Here is a 15,529-nt window from a genome sequence, read left to right on the forward strand (position 1 = left end):
ACGCTCCGTTTTCAGCGCTCGAAAACTCTGGCGTAATGTGGACGGATGTCGTAACCGTAGCAAAACGTATGCGTTTTAAAACTAAAACACATTACAGTAAACGGGGCCTTAATCTTCTCTAAACTCACGGCTGTATCCCACTAATGATCCCATGGCCAGCAGCAAACTTATGGCTAACACAGGAGCTCGTTTTCCCAAAAGATCGGAGATCAAGCCTTGCACCGTTCCTCCTGTAAAAAGAATTAAACACATGAACAAAATCCTAAATCTGTGATCACAAAACAACCACTAAATCCACAGGATGAACCAATCAGAGAAGACCCTCCCTGCACATAAAGTATATACTTATAAACACCACTGATCATTAGTCCTATATAGCCTATACTGTAGTACAGCATCATACTGTTGAATGCATTTTAAATAAAGGGCACATAGGTTACCCCTTTTTTCATATTTATTATAAGTCTTTTGTGTCCCCAGAATGTGTCTGTAAAGTTTCAGCTCAAAACACCCATCAGAGTGTTTATTACAGCTGTCTGAAGTGTCTGTATTATAGCTGGGAAAAGGTTGTTGTTGTTTTTTTGCACCGGGCCTTTAAGGTGAGTCATCCCCGCCCACCGATCCCTGTCAGCAACATGCCTCAACACGCCCTCGGCTGCCTCAGGAAGCAGATCTCAGGTAGCGTTTGTGATAAAAACTACAGTAAGAACTTTACCAATCAGTATCTGATGCATTTATTGTGTGGAGTTGCAACAATGAGTTCACGCACACACAGCGCAGACACACACACACATAGCACGGACACGTAGCGCAGACACTTACGCACATACATAGCGTAGACACGCAGGCAGACACACACACATAGCACAGACAAGTAGGCTAGCGCAGACACACACGCACATACATAGTGTAGAGACGCAGGCAGACACGCGCACACACAAACACACAGCACAGACAAGTAGCGCAGACACAAACGCACATACATGTGTGTGTGTGTGTATATATATACACACACACACATATACATATAGACACACACACACACACACATTCATATATATATATATATATTAGCGCTGTCAAAATTAACGCGTTAACGCATGCGATAAATTTTGAAATAATTAACGCGTAAAAAAAAATGTACGCAATTAACGCAGTTACAGGTTTTTTTTACTTCCTGTTGTGGTGGACGTCTGTTCAACATGCAAAAAACATGGATAAGATCAAGGAAGCACTTTTTAAAGGCAAATTTCAGTGTAAAAGAATTAATGTCGCATCTCCAGGCTATCCAGGGTCGATCATGCGTGTTGAATTTGAAGGGAGTCACTCCGGCGCGTTGTATTTGTGTGTGTGCCTCAGGGGTTGAGTGAGTGACGTATCTGAGTAGGGGCGTGTGCGCGCGAGACGTACATGAAGAGCGGTGGGGGTGAGTTGCGCGCGACGTCCCAGAAGAGCGGTAGGGGCGGACTATGGCGAGACTGTCTCCTTCGTTCGGTTATCCGTGGCACTATCCTCTCGCCATAGTGGACTGGCCATCGGGAGCACCGGGACATTTCCTGGTGGCCTGACAGTCAGTCTGGCCTGCCGCCGTGCCGTCGAATACATCACCTCGACATGCCATAGGCTGCTTGCAGCTTGATGGACACCTCAAATCACGAATCAGGCGAGTGCGATTACCATAAGGTCCAATCATTACAGCGACGTAGCTATTTGGACTTTAAATTAGACTTTCTCCAGAAGAAAAAGAATATTATCAGACATGCTGTGAAAATGATTCTAACTTCAATTGTATATAATCATTTGGTAGATTTACGGGAGATTATCATTTATTTGCGGGCATCCAGGAGTCTGTGCATTTGCGAATACTCCCGCAACTTCTGGGAGACTTAGGATGTCTGGACTGGACTGTCTTAGCAACTGGATGAATGTAAAGAAAGACTGAGTAAAAAAGTTTCTACTTTATAATTAATGTTCTCAACTCACAGCAATACAACTTGACAATGAGTACAAGTGTTTCAGTGTATTCAATACTTATTATTATTAATACTTATTATTAATTTCCATTTTCCATATCTGCAATTCCTGTATTTTGGCATTTTTTGCAGTCCACTTAGAATCCAACATGGAAATCAATGTTTTCTTTATTGGCATTGATTGTTTTGAAATTTAAATGTCATTAACATGCCTGTGTTTTAATTTCTTTAATAAATATGGCTGTCAAGCAGGATCTTGATGGTTTATTGTGGGTACGTTGTTTACATGATGAAATATGTTACAAGTTAAACAAAAATTCGAATAAACAATTATATTTAGAATTTAAATAGTTTTTGTTTTGCTTTTACATTAATTTTACATTTGAACAGCCAAAATTACACGTTTCAGTATCTTGAATGTGATTAATCGCGATTAATTTTTTTTAATCGATTGACCGCACTAATATATATATATGTATATATATATATATATATATATATATATATATATATATATATATATATATATACATATACATACACATATACACACATATATACACACACACACACATATTTATATATATATATATATATATATATATATATATATATATATATATATATATATATATATATACACACACACACACAGTTAAAATATTTACCATTTTCCCAAGTGTATATAACTACTGTAAGAAAATATCAGAATTTGGTACAAACTTCCTGTATTATCTTTGCTTGAACTGACCCGATCTAATCCTGTTTATATGAATTGAGCCTGCTCCTGACCAGGTTTGAGCTAGCAGAACAGCTTTGAAGAACGAAACGATCCTGGATCGGGCCAAATCGTCCAAATCCGGCTAACTGAGTAATCCACGTACGAAGAACGGACCCCAGAACTGTCTCGAGTGTCTGTGCTCCCACGGAGTGCCTCAAGCTTACAAAAGTTAACTGCATTTTATCTCCATGCTCTAAGAAGTAATTAAATAAGACAAAAATCCCCAGAGTGGCTTCTGCTACTGCAGCAAACTTCATTTTTCTGTTTGATATTTGCCGCCGGTCTATCAGGAAGTGAGGATTTTGTTCTCCTTCACCCATTTTACGCAATATTCCAGTTTTGCCCGTAAATCTAATTCACATCCTTGAATGGAAACAGCTAACAGCCAATTAAAAGCCGGATAAATTTGTTGTTTTACTTTCAGAGTGAACCATGAAAAAAAAAAAAAAAAAAGTTCAGACTTGACTGGAAATGGATCAAACCGAACACTCACCGATAATTCCTCCAACGTCATACCACACGGACAGCCGGTCGGCTTCAACCTCCTTCCAGCCGAAGTTCTTGCTGAGATAAAACGGCAGCCAGAAGAAGAACGAGTAGTTGACCAGCTTCAGACACGCGTAAGCCAGCGAATACTGCAGGAGACGGACAATAAATAAAGCTCAAATCCAGCCAACAACAGCAATGATGATCTACAAACAGACACTGACTGGAAGAACTCCTGGCAGGCAGAAAGCCTGGAAGAAGCCGATGGCCCTGGGCTGGGGCTGGGGCTGGGGCTCTTCGTCCTGCTGCTGTATGGAGGAGTATTCATCCGTCAGCTCATCTTCTTCATCACTCATCAGAGGACGCTGACTGTCTGAGTCTCTCGTCACTGGTCTCAGACCTGTCTCAAAGTAGTCGTTCAGTCCTGCAAAAGAGAACGACCTATGAGTGCCCACTTTCAAAGCAACTACGACCTTTTAAAAGACTTAAAGCACAGGTGAAACCGAAGTTGCTAAGCTTTTTAGTTCAGTAGGTTGATGTACTTCCAACTAAAACTGAATATGGGGGCGGGGCTTTCCTTTTGCGCATCATCATTCCCTCATAGCAAACTAAAGCCTGGTTTATACTTCTGCGTCAAGTGACCGGCGTAACCCACGGTGCATGCAACACTTGTAGCTGTGCATTTATACTTCTGCGCGCTGTCTCTGTTGGTCTGCATTAACACTTCCAAACGCTAGTTGGCAGTAAGGTGTAAATGTTCCTCTGTGTCGAGTTTCTTCGCTGTTGTTTTGCTTTTCCTGAACACTTCCGGGATGTACAAGTGGCTCAAACTCGCTCATTTTGAGGCAGGAACCAACAACTTTAACCATGAGCTAAACACAAAACAAAACTTTCCATCCGGAGCTCCTTCACGGGACTCCACACTTGTAAACAATCGCTCCATCGGGGTCGCGCCATTCGCGCGGCTCTCGGTCCCGCCCAGACTTGTCAGCGCTACCAAGCCGACCAATCATAGAGCAACGTGTAGTTACATTTTTTGAGAGGCGCACATCAGCGACGCCGATGGGCTATGCGTCAACGCCGTAGCATACGCGTACATTTGACGCAGAAGTATAAATCAGCCTTAATAGTAAGAGGGGCGTGGCTAAGAATTCTGTCAACCTGACATCATGATTGCTCAGATTTTGATTGAAGATTACCAAATTAGTTTTATTCGGTTTTATTCGTTTATTCGCATGAATTAATAATGTAATTACGTAAGTAACATTAATAATGTAATTACGTAAGTAACATTAATAATGTAATTACGTAAATAATGTAAGAAAATAAACATCGTAACCTTCCATTCAGATGAACATTTTTACATTTTAAAGGCCAGTGTATACTTATATAAGTGTGCGTGGATGGTCCGACGGTACCTTGGTGGGGGCGCACAACATTAACACGTAACCTGAAGCAAACCCTAACGTGCACCTCTCAAACAATTGTGACTACACACCAAGGCGATGCATAGTAGAAGAGCTGCGATTGGTCAGCTTGGTAGTGGTGATGAGTGTGGGCGTGGCCTAAAAGTGTAGGGGCAGAGCACATTGCTTCATTTACAACAGGCTTTGCGCTCACGTTCCTTTGGCGTCTGTTGTTGCTCGCCGAACATCAACCGTTTTCTCAGAGGATGACAAGCTAATAAAACATTGCTGCAGCTCTGATACAGGTTTTATCAATGGAGAAAATTAAAAAGCACTGCAGTGTTTAGGGAGGAAAGTCCTTACCCCAGGTGGAGGAGTTTAAGAATCTTGGGGTTTTGTTCACGAGCGAGGGAAGGATGAAACATGAGATTGACAGGAGGATTGGTGCAGCAGTAATGCGGTCGATGTACCGGTCTGTTGTGGTGAAGAAGGAGCTGAGCCGACAGGCAAAGCTCTCGATTTACCGATCAATCTACGCTCCTACTCTCACCTATGGTCATGAGCTTTTGGGTCATGAGCGAAAGGACAAGATCTCGGATACAAGCTGCCTAAATGAGTTTCCTTCACAGGGTGGCAGGGCGCACTCTTATGGATAGGGTGAGGTGCTCTGACACCCAGGAGGACCTCAGAGTAGAGCCGCTGCTCCTCCACATCAAGAGAGTCAGCTGAGGTGGCTCGATCTGTTTCGGATGTCTACCTAGCGATGTGTTCCAGGCATGTCCCACCGGGAGGAGACCTCAGGGAAGTCCCAGGACACGAAGGGACTTAGGCCGTACTCACACTAGGTACCATTGCCTTAAACCGGGCCAAAGCACGCTTGTCCACCCTCCCGTCTCCCCCGACTGCCCGTGCTCACACCACAATCGGGCCTGGGCACGCTTACGTCATCGCTGCTGCGCTGTTCAGTGAGAAGCGCTCTCACTCAGCAGCACAGTGGAGATTTCTCTATTATATCGTTTCAGTCAGTTTGATATGCATTGACATGGTCAAATATTTCGCCAAACAGTCCTTAGGGATGCGGGGACACGCAGTCAGATATTTCGCCCAACAGATCCGCCACTTTTGGCGCTCATAAACAATCATAAAGCTCTCGTGCTGCAGGAATGAGGAGGTCTGCTGAAGGCGCGCAGCTGTCGTGCTGTGAGGAGTTCTCGTCTTTAATAAGCTACGGCAGTTTGCGTTCACTGAACAGTAAGAATGATTAATAAATCCATATGAAACAACCCCTTAAAAGTCACGTCTCGCTTTCAGTTTCGAGCTTTGGCGTGTTTTGCACTCACACACAAGCTAACCGCGCCAAAGCCCAAGTGTACCGCGCTCAGGCACACCTCTTCCAACCGGGCCAGGGCCGGCCAAGTGAACCGTGCTTGAGCCCGATTCAGAGCACTCACACTTCTCAAACGATCCGGGAAACGGGCCTGGGCACGGTACGGATGGCATAGTGTGAGTAGGCCCTAAGCCTTTAGGCTTGCCTGGGAACCAAGTGTGCCGCAAGCCTGCGTTTGAGTGAAGGTCTCGGCCGTTAGATCGCCCCCTGGGGGCTGGCTGCAGTACAAGTCATAAAGCCCGCCTCCTCCGTGTTAATGAAGGAGACTTGAGCCCAAATAAAAAAATTAATTACACTTGCAATAAAATGTCCCGAAAGATGGTTCTGGTCGATTAAGGCACTGGTTATTGTGCTGAAATAGGTGCAGATCCTCATTTTTGTAAACAGTTTGTTTTTAGCAGTAATTTAATGCTGGGCGTGTCATCGTCATTGACAGCGGTGATTGACAGTTTCTCAAAGCGCGGCGTCTGAGCTTCGGCAGAAGACTGAAGTGTTATTACTCGATTTCTGTGATATTTTACTATGACAAAATGAGTTCAGCAGTAAACTACAGTTTCTGACATACATGATCTGGTGGAACACTGTTTATTCGCTAAGGTCAGAGCTTTTTTCGGGCTTTATTAGTTTGCTAATACACGCCTAGCCACCCAGATAGCAAAATACACTGGGGCCAGTTCTTGCCTGCCGGAGACTTACCCCTCAGACTGACTACCTCTGCTGGACCTACTCCGGATGCCTGGACTCACTGCCCGATTCCAGCCTGAGTCAATTGAGCCAGATGCGGCGGCCGAGCGAGCAGGCGCTGCCGCATGCGAGCCGGAATCAGCCCGCGACGCCGCGACTAGGTTATGCGCTGATGCCCGGAGCTGGCGCGATTAAATCTTCATTATATAAAACCCTCACATTTGTTAACGTTATTACACCCATTTTTGTTGATATAACAACAAACGCATGCTATGTGAACGCAAAGTGTATCACTGAGTTTAACCTTTGAATAAAGATGCAAACAGCATAGCAATTATTTAAATAAAGGACAAAATAAATAACAATAAACCTGTATCGATTGCACAAGTATTAAATAATAATAATAATAAATACGAAAATGACAATAAAACTGCACAATAAAATAAACCCATTTAGTACGGGGTATACAGGAGATCGTTAGCAGTAATTCTCTTTGTGTTTAAATAATAATCTCCACGTTGATCTCCTGTAAGGTTATTTGAACTTGCACGTCTCTGCATTTTAAGTTTTGGCATGTTATTAAGTGATCTACTGAATTTGCTGTTATAAATCATTATAAGGTTCTTGAAATCGAATCTTATATAACCTAATAGAGCTGTAAATGTTAGATATTATTTATTTACATCATTTACTGTTGGCGTTTTATTTGAACACTCCAGCTAACATTAAAAAGAATGTAAATTCCTCGTTGCCAGATATAATGAAGGCATCGAATAAACCAAATGAAAACGGAGGCAAAAAAAAATTTAATAAATAAACAATTCAAGCGAAAATGAATAAACAATATACTAGTGATGTTGCAGCAGATGGACATTGTATTAATAGTGCAAAGTTTTTTTGCACAAATTGACAAATTGCAGGGTTGGGATGTGTAAATATCCTGTTGATATTTAGTAATCTTGCTGTATTTATCTTCTAAACGCACGATTGTTCCCGCATGGTAAATCGTTATGGTGTGTAGGCTATATTTTGGGTTCTGTTGATGGCTAATTAAAAATAAAAACCTTTCTAAAAATGTATGTGTTGTTTATATGTTATTGTTCATATTTTACAAGTGTTATTTCTACCCCTATGAAGATAACAAATACCAACAACAAATATAACAATAAGAGAATATATTATTTGTGCTCATATTCAGGCTAGAGTGTATAAAAGATCGTTTATTTCTGCAGTCCACCATGTATTGCTTTTATTAAAGTTTAACAGCTTACATCACACCGTTTTTAAACCGTATATTATTGTGTTTTTTAATGTAAGTGCTTCTATTTACATCAGTGAGCGTTTGTTATAGTGCAGACACCGGCAGTCGAGTGAGAAGTTCGGGGGGCGTGTTTGATTTTACATAAAGCGTTTGGTTGGAAGCTCGACTCCGCTCATTATCGCGGCTCCTCCTCTGGCTCCATCAGACAGTCCTTCTGCGCATGTCTGGCTCCAATTTCAGCAGTCTTTTGCGACAGTTTGTGCCCGTCAAGCAGGCGTTTTGCCCTCAAGGCGTTCAATGGCAAAAGGGGCTGTCGCGTCGTCCATATTTTTTACAGTCATTGCTGGGAACGCCTCGGGATCCCCCAGAAGAGCTGAAGGAAGTGTCTGGGGAGAGGGAAGTCTGGGGTTCTCTCCTAAGACTGCTGCCCCCGCTATCTGACCCCCAAAAAGCGGTTTAGAAAAATGAACGAATGCAGTGTTTGGGTGGTTTGTCTAAAGTAATTAGCCTTCCGAAATGTGTATAATCCGTACGAAGTGTAAAGCGGTGCGCTTGTGGCATTCTGAAACGTTGAGTTGTTTTCAACTGCGTGCACCTGAAAGGCGCACCTCCACGGAGGAGCTCCACATGAACACTTTTGTTTTGCGTTCACTTTGTGACTACAGTTCCCGCCTCTTTCTTCCTTGAATGAGTTACGTTTGAGCTACTTCTACAGGAAGCCAACAATGAAGAAACTCCAGATGGAAAACGTCAAACAAGCGACACAAACAGAATGCAGAAGTGTAAATGCGAGGCTTTGTGCAGTGGGGTGAGGCGATCACTCAGCACAGACGTGATACGAGAATTGCCGATGTTTTCAGATTTACTATGTACAACATATTGAGGGTCAAAAGCACAACATGCAAGCGTCGTATTCCCTGTAGTAAACGCTCTCCCTGACCTAAGATGAAGGAGAAGATGTACAGTAGGTGAACGGAGTAGCTTTAACGGGTTTATTGGTGCACACAATTGTTCTTTGAGCTTCTTATGACTATAGAAGTCACATGGACTGTTTTGACTGTGCCAACTCTGGACACACATTTCCCTATCCATCGTTTAATCAGATTAGAGCTAAAGACTGAGAATTATTGGTGTAATTGGCGACTTCTGCAAACAAACTCAAAGCTATTTTCATGAACAGAGGAAGCATTTGGAACTGGTTGATAGACTGTTAAAGGGACTGGTTCACCCCAAAATGAAAACAGTCATCATTTACTCCTTCTGTACTAGTTTCAAGCCTTTATGAGTTTCTTTCTTCCATCAAACCCAAAAGAAGATGTTCTGAAGAATGCTGAAAACATGTCACCAATGACTGACTTCCATAGTAATTGTTTTTTCGTACTACAAAAGTCAATAGTTGCAGGATTTCAGCGTTCTTCAAGACATCTTCAAAGGTTTGAAAACACTTGAGGGTCAGTAAACGGAGTCATTTTTGGCCAAACCATCCCTGTATCCAGTTAAACTCTGCTGCTATTTTGGGATTTCCGCCTGGATTTTGCCGACCCAAATTTAAAAGCTTCCCAAATCCACATGCAGAGGTGTAAATGCAAAAATTTGGTATCATTTTAAAGAAAACCCTTTGAAGTTACATAAAACACTGTTGAAAGTGTTTAAAATATCTGTATATGTCGTCTGTGTTATAATAAACACCTTAAAAAGAGGCGCTTTTTGTACTTTTTTATTATAAACTCAATTTTAAAAGTGTACCTTTTAGGTTCTGTGTGGGTCTAGCGTGCTGTTATTAATATCGGTGGTTCCTGCACATGTCTGTAATCATAGGCAAAAATAAAATGTCTCCACCATGATCTATACAGAAGTTATTGTGTTCCAACTGATGAGAGGTGCTGTACAAGCCACAGGGAGCGATCATTGTTTTCATATTTCACTATTCTTTTGTTTGATCAAACATAATTCACTTTGTTTGGAGCACGTCAGACATATAAAAGGATTACTTATGCACATCACCTCAAACACAGAGGAGAAATGCCCCTGAAGCGCACAGCATAAGGTAAGAGATGACAGCTGTCTGTGCTATCTGGGGCTGCTTATTGATTATAAATGTATTGTTTTCACTTCTGCCCCATGGAAACACGTCGATTCATTTGGGAACTGTTTGATATGTGAATATAATTCAGTATAAAGAACGCTAGAACCGTATGAGCACCGGCAAGAGCTTTCATTTGAGCTATTACTTGTACATGCGTCATATATGAACCACATGAAAATAAACCAATGTTCATTATCCAGCTCGGGTATTCAAAATACTGTGTATTTAAGTGTAAATAACTTTTGTACAGTAGAATAAAAACCAAAGTGAGGCATACGTGCATAAAATATAGATTCTACACTTTCAAACGAAGCCACTTACAGGGGTCTGGTGCAATGCTAGCCCTTTAAATCTGAAAGCGAAAGTCGATGATGTCACGGGCCCGGTTTAACTGGTTAATACAGTTTTGGGTACTACACAGGTTATTAAACATGTGCCGAGAATTTGTGCTGGGGTGGACAGCACACGAAAATCAACTCACCAATTTCTTTTGGTGATGTGAGAAGGCCAAAAAACACCACCACGCCACCCGCAAACTGCACCACTGAAGTCACCAGGAAGGCATACTGAAACACAAACAAGCACACACTATTCAAAATCAAACAGTGCCCAGGGGGTAGCTTAAATAACGTGCCGGCGCTCTTTGGGTAAGGGATTCATCAGAATAAACAGCAAACAACAGTCCAAAGGCATTTGAAAAATGTGGAAACAATATTAAAAAGCCTTTAATCAAGTACAAGAACCAGATGAAGGCAGTTTTTTGCTGAAATGCGTAGGTTTTTTAATAATAATAAGGCTTTTTGATATTTTTATCACATTTTTCGAGTGCCATGGACTCATTTTCGCTGTTTAATCGCACACTATTATTTGCAAACAGCTATTGAGCAAACGCTCACCAGCCATACATTTCAACATCATGCTTTATCTTCTTAAAGGGTCACGAAACACCAAAACACGTGTTGAGCTGTTGACAGTCGTATACGTGTCCCACACTGCTAAAAACACTATTAGGACACCTATATCTCACTAAAAAGTGTAAATTGGTTGTTTTTGCGTTATTTTGAGCAAATTCGTACTTCCGGTTTGAAACGGATTTTTGAAGCTGCGTCACCGCCATGACATAATAGCGTGTATTCCAGCGTGCAGACTGGACGTCTGTGCCAAGGCGTCCCGTATTACGTCTCTGAGTGCGTTGCGCATTCATTCATGAGTATGGCTTGGTTCAAACCAATCAGCGGGCTCCATTATGAATGCGCTGCAACTTCATTAATATGCATGCTAGCTTTCTTATGCTGTGTTCACACCAGACGCGGAACGCGCGGATAAATCGAGCTAATCGCGCGTAAATAGCCGCGTGAACATTTGAGTTTACTCGCTTCATTCGTGCGTCAAATTCACTTCAGAACAGACGTGGATTCGCGTGATGGGCAGGGCTTCTGTCTGCCCTGTGACTCTAGCTTCATAGCTAAATGGCTAACATGGATTTTATGAGGAAAATAACAGTGTTTATGTGCTTTATGAAGACTGAAAAACAGCGTTGATACGTTTAGGGTCGTGTCTGAGTCCACTACTTTCTTTCAGAGGTGTATCCAGCTCTGTGAGCTCATAAACTCCTCCAGAAACTGAACCTGGATGATGGAGACTTTCAGCTGTGCTTCTGACTGAGCCAAGCCCAGTTTGATGAACTGTTGTCGGTGAAGGCTGGAGGATTTGCCCCGGAACACCGACATCAGGTTCTACGTCACAATCACGCCCCCACAAGAGCAAGCTTCTGATTGGTTAACGCGACGCGAATGTACGCTGAAGTTCAGATTTTCGAATTCGAGAGATTCCTGCGAAACGCTCGTTAAGCGCATCAAACGCGCAAAACGCTCAATTCGCCCCACGCCATTTGCACCGCAGGATGTCTATTCGCGCGTTTGCATTGACTTAACATGTAAATCACTCGCGCTTGACGCGCGTGCCGCATCTGGTGTGAACGCAGCATTAGACTGTACCTGAAACAGTGTTCAGACGGCAGAGAGACGACACACGTCGTGTTGCCAAAAGTTGTGGGAAAAGAATAAGAAATGTTTGGAGATACGGTTCGCCAGTGTTGCTTTCATTATGTGAAGGTTTTGTTTTCATTTTCGCTCTATGAGAGCGCTGTTGGACTCACGCGTGGATCAGTGCTCGCGACGCGCAGCAGAAATGCGTTTGTTTGGAACATTTTTTTACTCGAGAGCATTTCTTATCAATGGTGAGATACGGATATGCTGCTCGTCTCCTTTTAAAATAGACGCAGCTCCAGTATGAGCTGATTGTCCTGTCTACAGATTCGGTAAGTGTGTGCGATCAGCGCCCTTTCTTTGTTCGTTCAGATGGCAAAGTTATAGTCGGTATGGTCAGCTGTACTCATTCAGTGTTTAATATTAGTGTTAATGTCACTATAATATTGAAAGATCTGCTGTAAATGCTGCTCTCTGAGTGTGAACACGTGAACACTGTAAGCAAACTTTTGCAGACCGTCGTGTTGAATTTTCGCCGCATTTTGTGACAGGATAGTCCACACACATACGGCTTTCTGACCTCCTGACTGCATCTGAGTTACAGAGAAATGCAGAGGCTTTTTTCTCTTATACGACGTGCGGTATCAAACATCCCACTGTCATTAAACACACTGTCTCTCCTGCGTGTGTGTTTGCTTGTACTCGGTCAGAGGCGCGTGCCCAAATGGCAACTTCCATTTTTATTCAAACCCTGCCCATTTTGATCCAAACCCTGCCCATTTTGATCCAAACCCTGCCCATTTTGATCCAAACCCTGCCCATTTTGATCCAAACCCTGCCCATTTTGATCCAAACCCTGCCCATTTTTATTCAAACCCTGCCCATTTTATCCAAACCCTGCCCATTTTTATTCAAACCCTGCCCATTTTATCCAAACCCTGCCCATTTTGATCCAAACCCTGCCCATTTTGATCCAAACCCTGCCCATTTTGATCCAAACCCTGCCCATTTTGATCCAAACCCTGCCCATTTTGATCCAAACCCTGCCCATTTTGTTCCAAACCCTGCCCATTTTGTTCCAAACCCTGCCCATTTTTATCCAAACCCTGCCCATTTTTATTCAAACCCTGCCCATTTTGATCCAAACCCTGCCCATTTTGATCCAAACCCTTCCCATTTTTATTCAAACCCTGCCCATTTTTATCCAAACCCTGCCCATTTTTATTCAAACCCTGCCCATTTTTATCCAAACCCTGCCCATTTTTATCCAAACCCTGCCCATTTTTATTCAAACCCTGCCCATTTTTATCCAAACCCTGCCCATTTTTATTCAAACCCTGCCCATTTTTATCCAAACCCTGCCCATTTTTATTCAAACCCTGCCCATTTTTATCCAAACCCTGCCCATTTTTATCCAAACCCTTCCCATTTTTATCCAAACCCTTCCCATTTTTATCCAAACCCTGCCCATTTTGATCCAAACCCTGCCCATTTTGATCCAAACCCTGCCCATTTTGATCCAAACCCTGCCCATTTTGATCCAAACCCTGCCCATTTTGATCCAAACCCTGCCCATTTTGATCCAAACCCTGCCCATTTTGATCCAAACCCTGCCCATTTTTATTCAAACCCTGCCCATTTTATCCAAACCCTGCCCATTTTTATTCAAACCCTGCCCATTTTATCCAAATCCTGCCCATTATGATCCAAACCCTGCCCATTTTAATCCAAACCCTGCCCATTTTTATCCAAACCCTGCCCATTTTGTTCCAAACCCTGCCCATTTTGTTCCAAACCCTGCCCATTTTTATCCAAACCCTGCCCATTTTTATTCAAACCATGCCCATTTTTATCCAAACCCTGCCCATTTTTATCCAAACCCTGCCCATTTTTATCCAAACCCTGCCCATTTTTATCCAAACCCTGCCCATTTTTATCCAAACCCTGCCCATTTTTATTCAAACCCTGCCCATTTTTATTCAAACCCTGCCCATTTTGATCCAAACCCTGCCCATTTTGATCCAAACCCTGCCCATTTTTATCCAAACCCTGCCCATTTTTCCTCCCCCTACACTCCACCCAGAGCTAGACACACCCACTTTCCTGACTTTTTCCAAACTAGCGGTGTGAAAATATCCTGCTGAAACGGGGGGTTTCATGGCCCTTTAAGATGAACTCACAGAAAACGTTTTACTTCAAATATTTTCAGTATTGTTATGAAGGAGTGTCGTGTACCCTCACCTCATAGCCATACTTCAAGACACTGGAGGCGAGAAACGCCCCCAGAATATTCCCCACAGATGCGCACGCACTCCACAGTCCAAACACAAAGCCTCGGCTGCCGAACAGAAGACACCAAAACGCACATTTAGAAGCACAATTAATGCTATAACTCGTCTTTAAGGACCATAATGTCACACTTCTGTAAATTCCACCCCCAAATTAAAAATTTACTACAATCCTCTTACTGTAATTCACTTCATACATCAAACAAAACAGGTTAGAGAGCATTTAAAGGGGTCCTATCATTCTGTTTCCCTATTTTAAATGTTAATCAGTGTGTAGTGTGCATACTAAGGTATATAAAAGATCTACAAAGATTGAAAGCTCAAAGTCCACCCCAAAGAAAGATATTTCCTAAATCGATATATATTTTGAAGAACTACAATGAATGGCTTGTTTGGACTACAAACATTGCTATGATGTCACAAATCCCACCAATGGAAATTAGGCTAGGATGAGCTTGAGCAGGTGAGGGTCAAAATTGTTGGAGGCGGCAGTCAACAATGTCGCCACTCTGATATGTCTTGTTATACTTGTGTGTGCAAAACTTCTGCGTGACCTTCTTGATCAATATTCCTGGCTCTGATTGATTATATTCTGAAGTATTCGATATTCCTATCCTAAAATGTGTAAGATTAAGCATTTAAACATCTTGATGAACTAGCTATGACTGCTGATGGGGGGGCCGTCGTGTTACTGCAGTGGACAGATTATAGCTGCTGGATTTACAACACGTAAATACATCAACTTCTCCAGAAATGCATGACCATAAGTGTCTGTTGAACTGGGGGAAGAATAGAGTAAATGTTTTTATTACCTAAAGAGCACATCTCAGATCATCAGATTGAGTACACTGATTATGATTGTCATCTCCAATTGACATGAGTGTGTATTTCGACACTAAATGTTTTGTTTGGCTAGTAGATACATGTATTACACCAATAAATACATTGAGAAGTTTTGATCTTCGATAAGAAGTGTCAATCACTGCGGAACAGACTGATCTTGTTGGCCAATCAAAATGCACAGGGAAAGCCAACCAATCACAACACATCATTTTTCAGAAGGCGAATCATCTTTAAAGCCAGAAACAGAGGTGGAAAGCGTATTAAAAAGTATCGCTTAAGTACAAATACGACTACTTGGCGGAAAATGTAGTGAAAGTAGAGCAAAAGTATAAATATTACTCCAAGT

At 42.3% G+C, this 15,529-nt stretch overlaps 1 protein-coding gene across 8 annotated transcripts in view; it reads right to left on the reverse strand.

Moving 5' to 3' along the window:
* Window positions 1–15,529, reverse strand: part of slc37a3 (solute carrier family 37 member 3) — a 45,540-nt gene that overhangs the window by 16,940 nt on the left and 13,071 nt on the right. For 4 of the 8 annotated variants that reach the window (XM_009303888.4, XM_005174588.4, XM_005174587.4 and 1 more), the window contains 5 exons: window positions 14,294–14,390; window positions 10,546–10,630; window positions 3,465–3,664; window positions 3,248–3,389; window positions 129–230 (listed from right to left, as the gene is read on the reverse strand). In XM_009303888.4, the coding sequence (XP_009302163.1) occupies window positions 129–230; window positions 3,248–3,389; window positions 3,465–3,664; window positions 10,546–10,630; window positions 14,294–14,390 (626 nt within the window). The remainder of the gene's footprint in view (window positions 1–128; window positions 231–3,247; window positions 3,390–3,464; window positions 3,665–10,545; window positions 10,631–14,293; window positions 14,391–15,529) is intronic. The other 4 variants (XM_073948448.1, XM_073948447.1, XM_073948446.1 and 1 more) reach the window with 1 other exon arrangement.

The sequence above is a fragment of the Danio rerio genome, chromosome 4 (assembly GCF_049306965.1).
Source record: "Danio rerio strain Tuebingen ecotype United States chromosome 4, GRCz12tu, whole genome shotgun sequence".
NCBI classification, from domain to species: domain Eukaryota; kingdom Metazoa; phylum Chordata; class Actinopteri; order Cypriniformes; family Danionidae; genus Danio; species Danio rerio.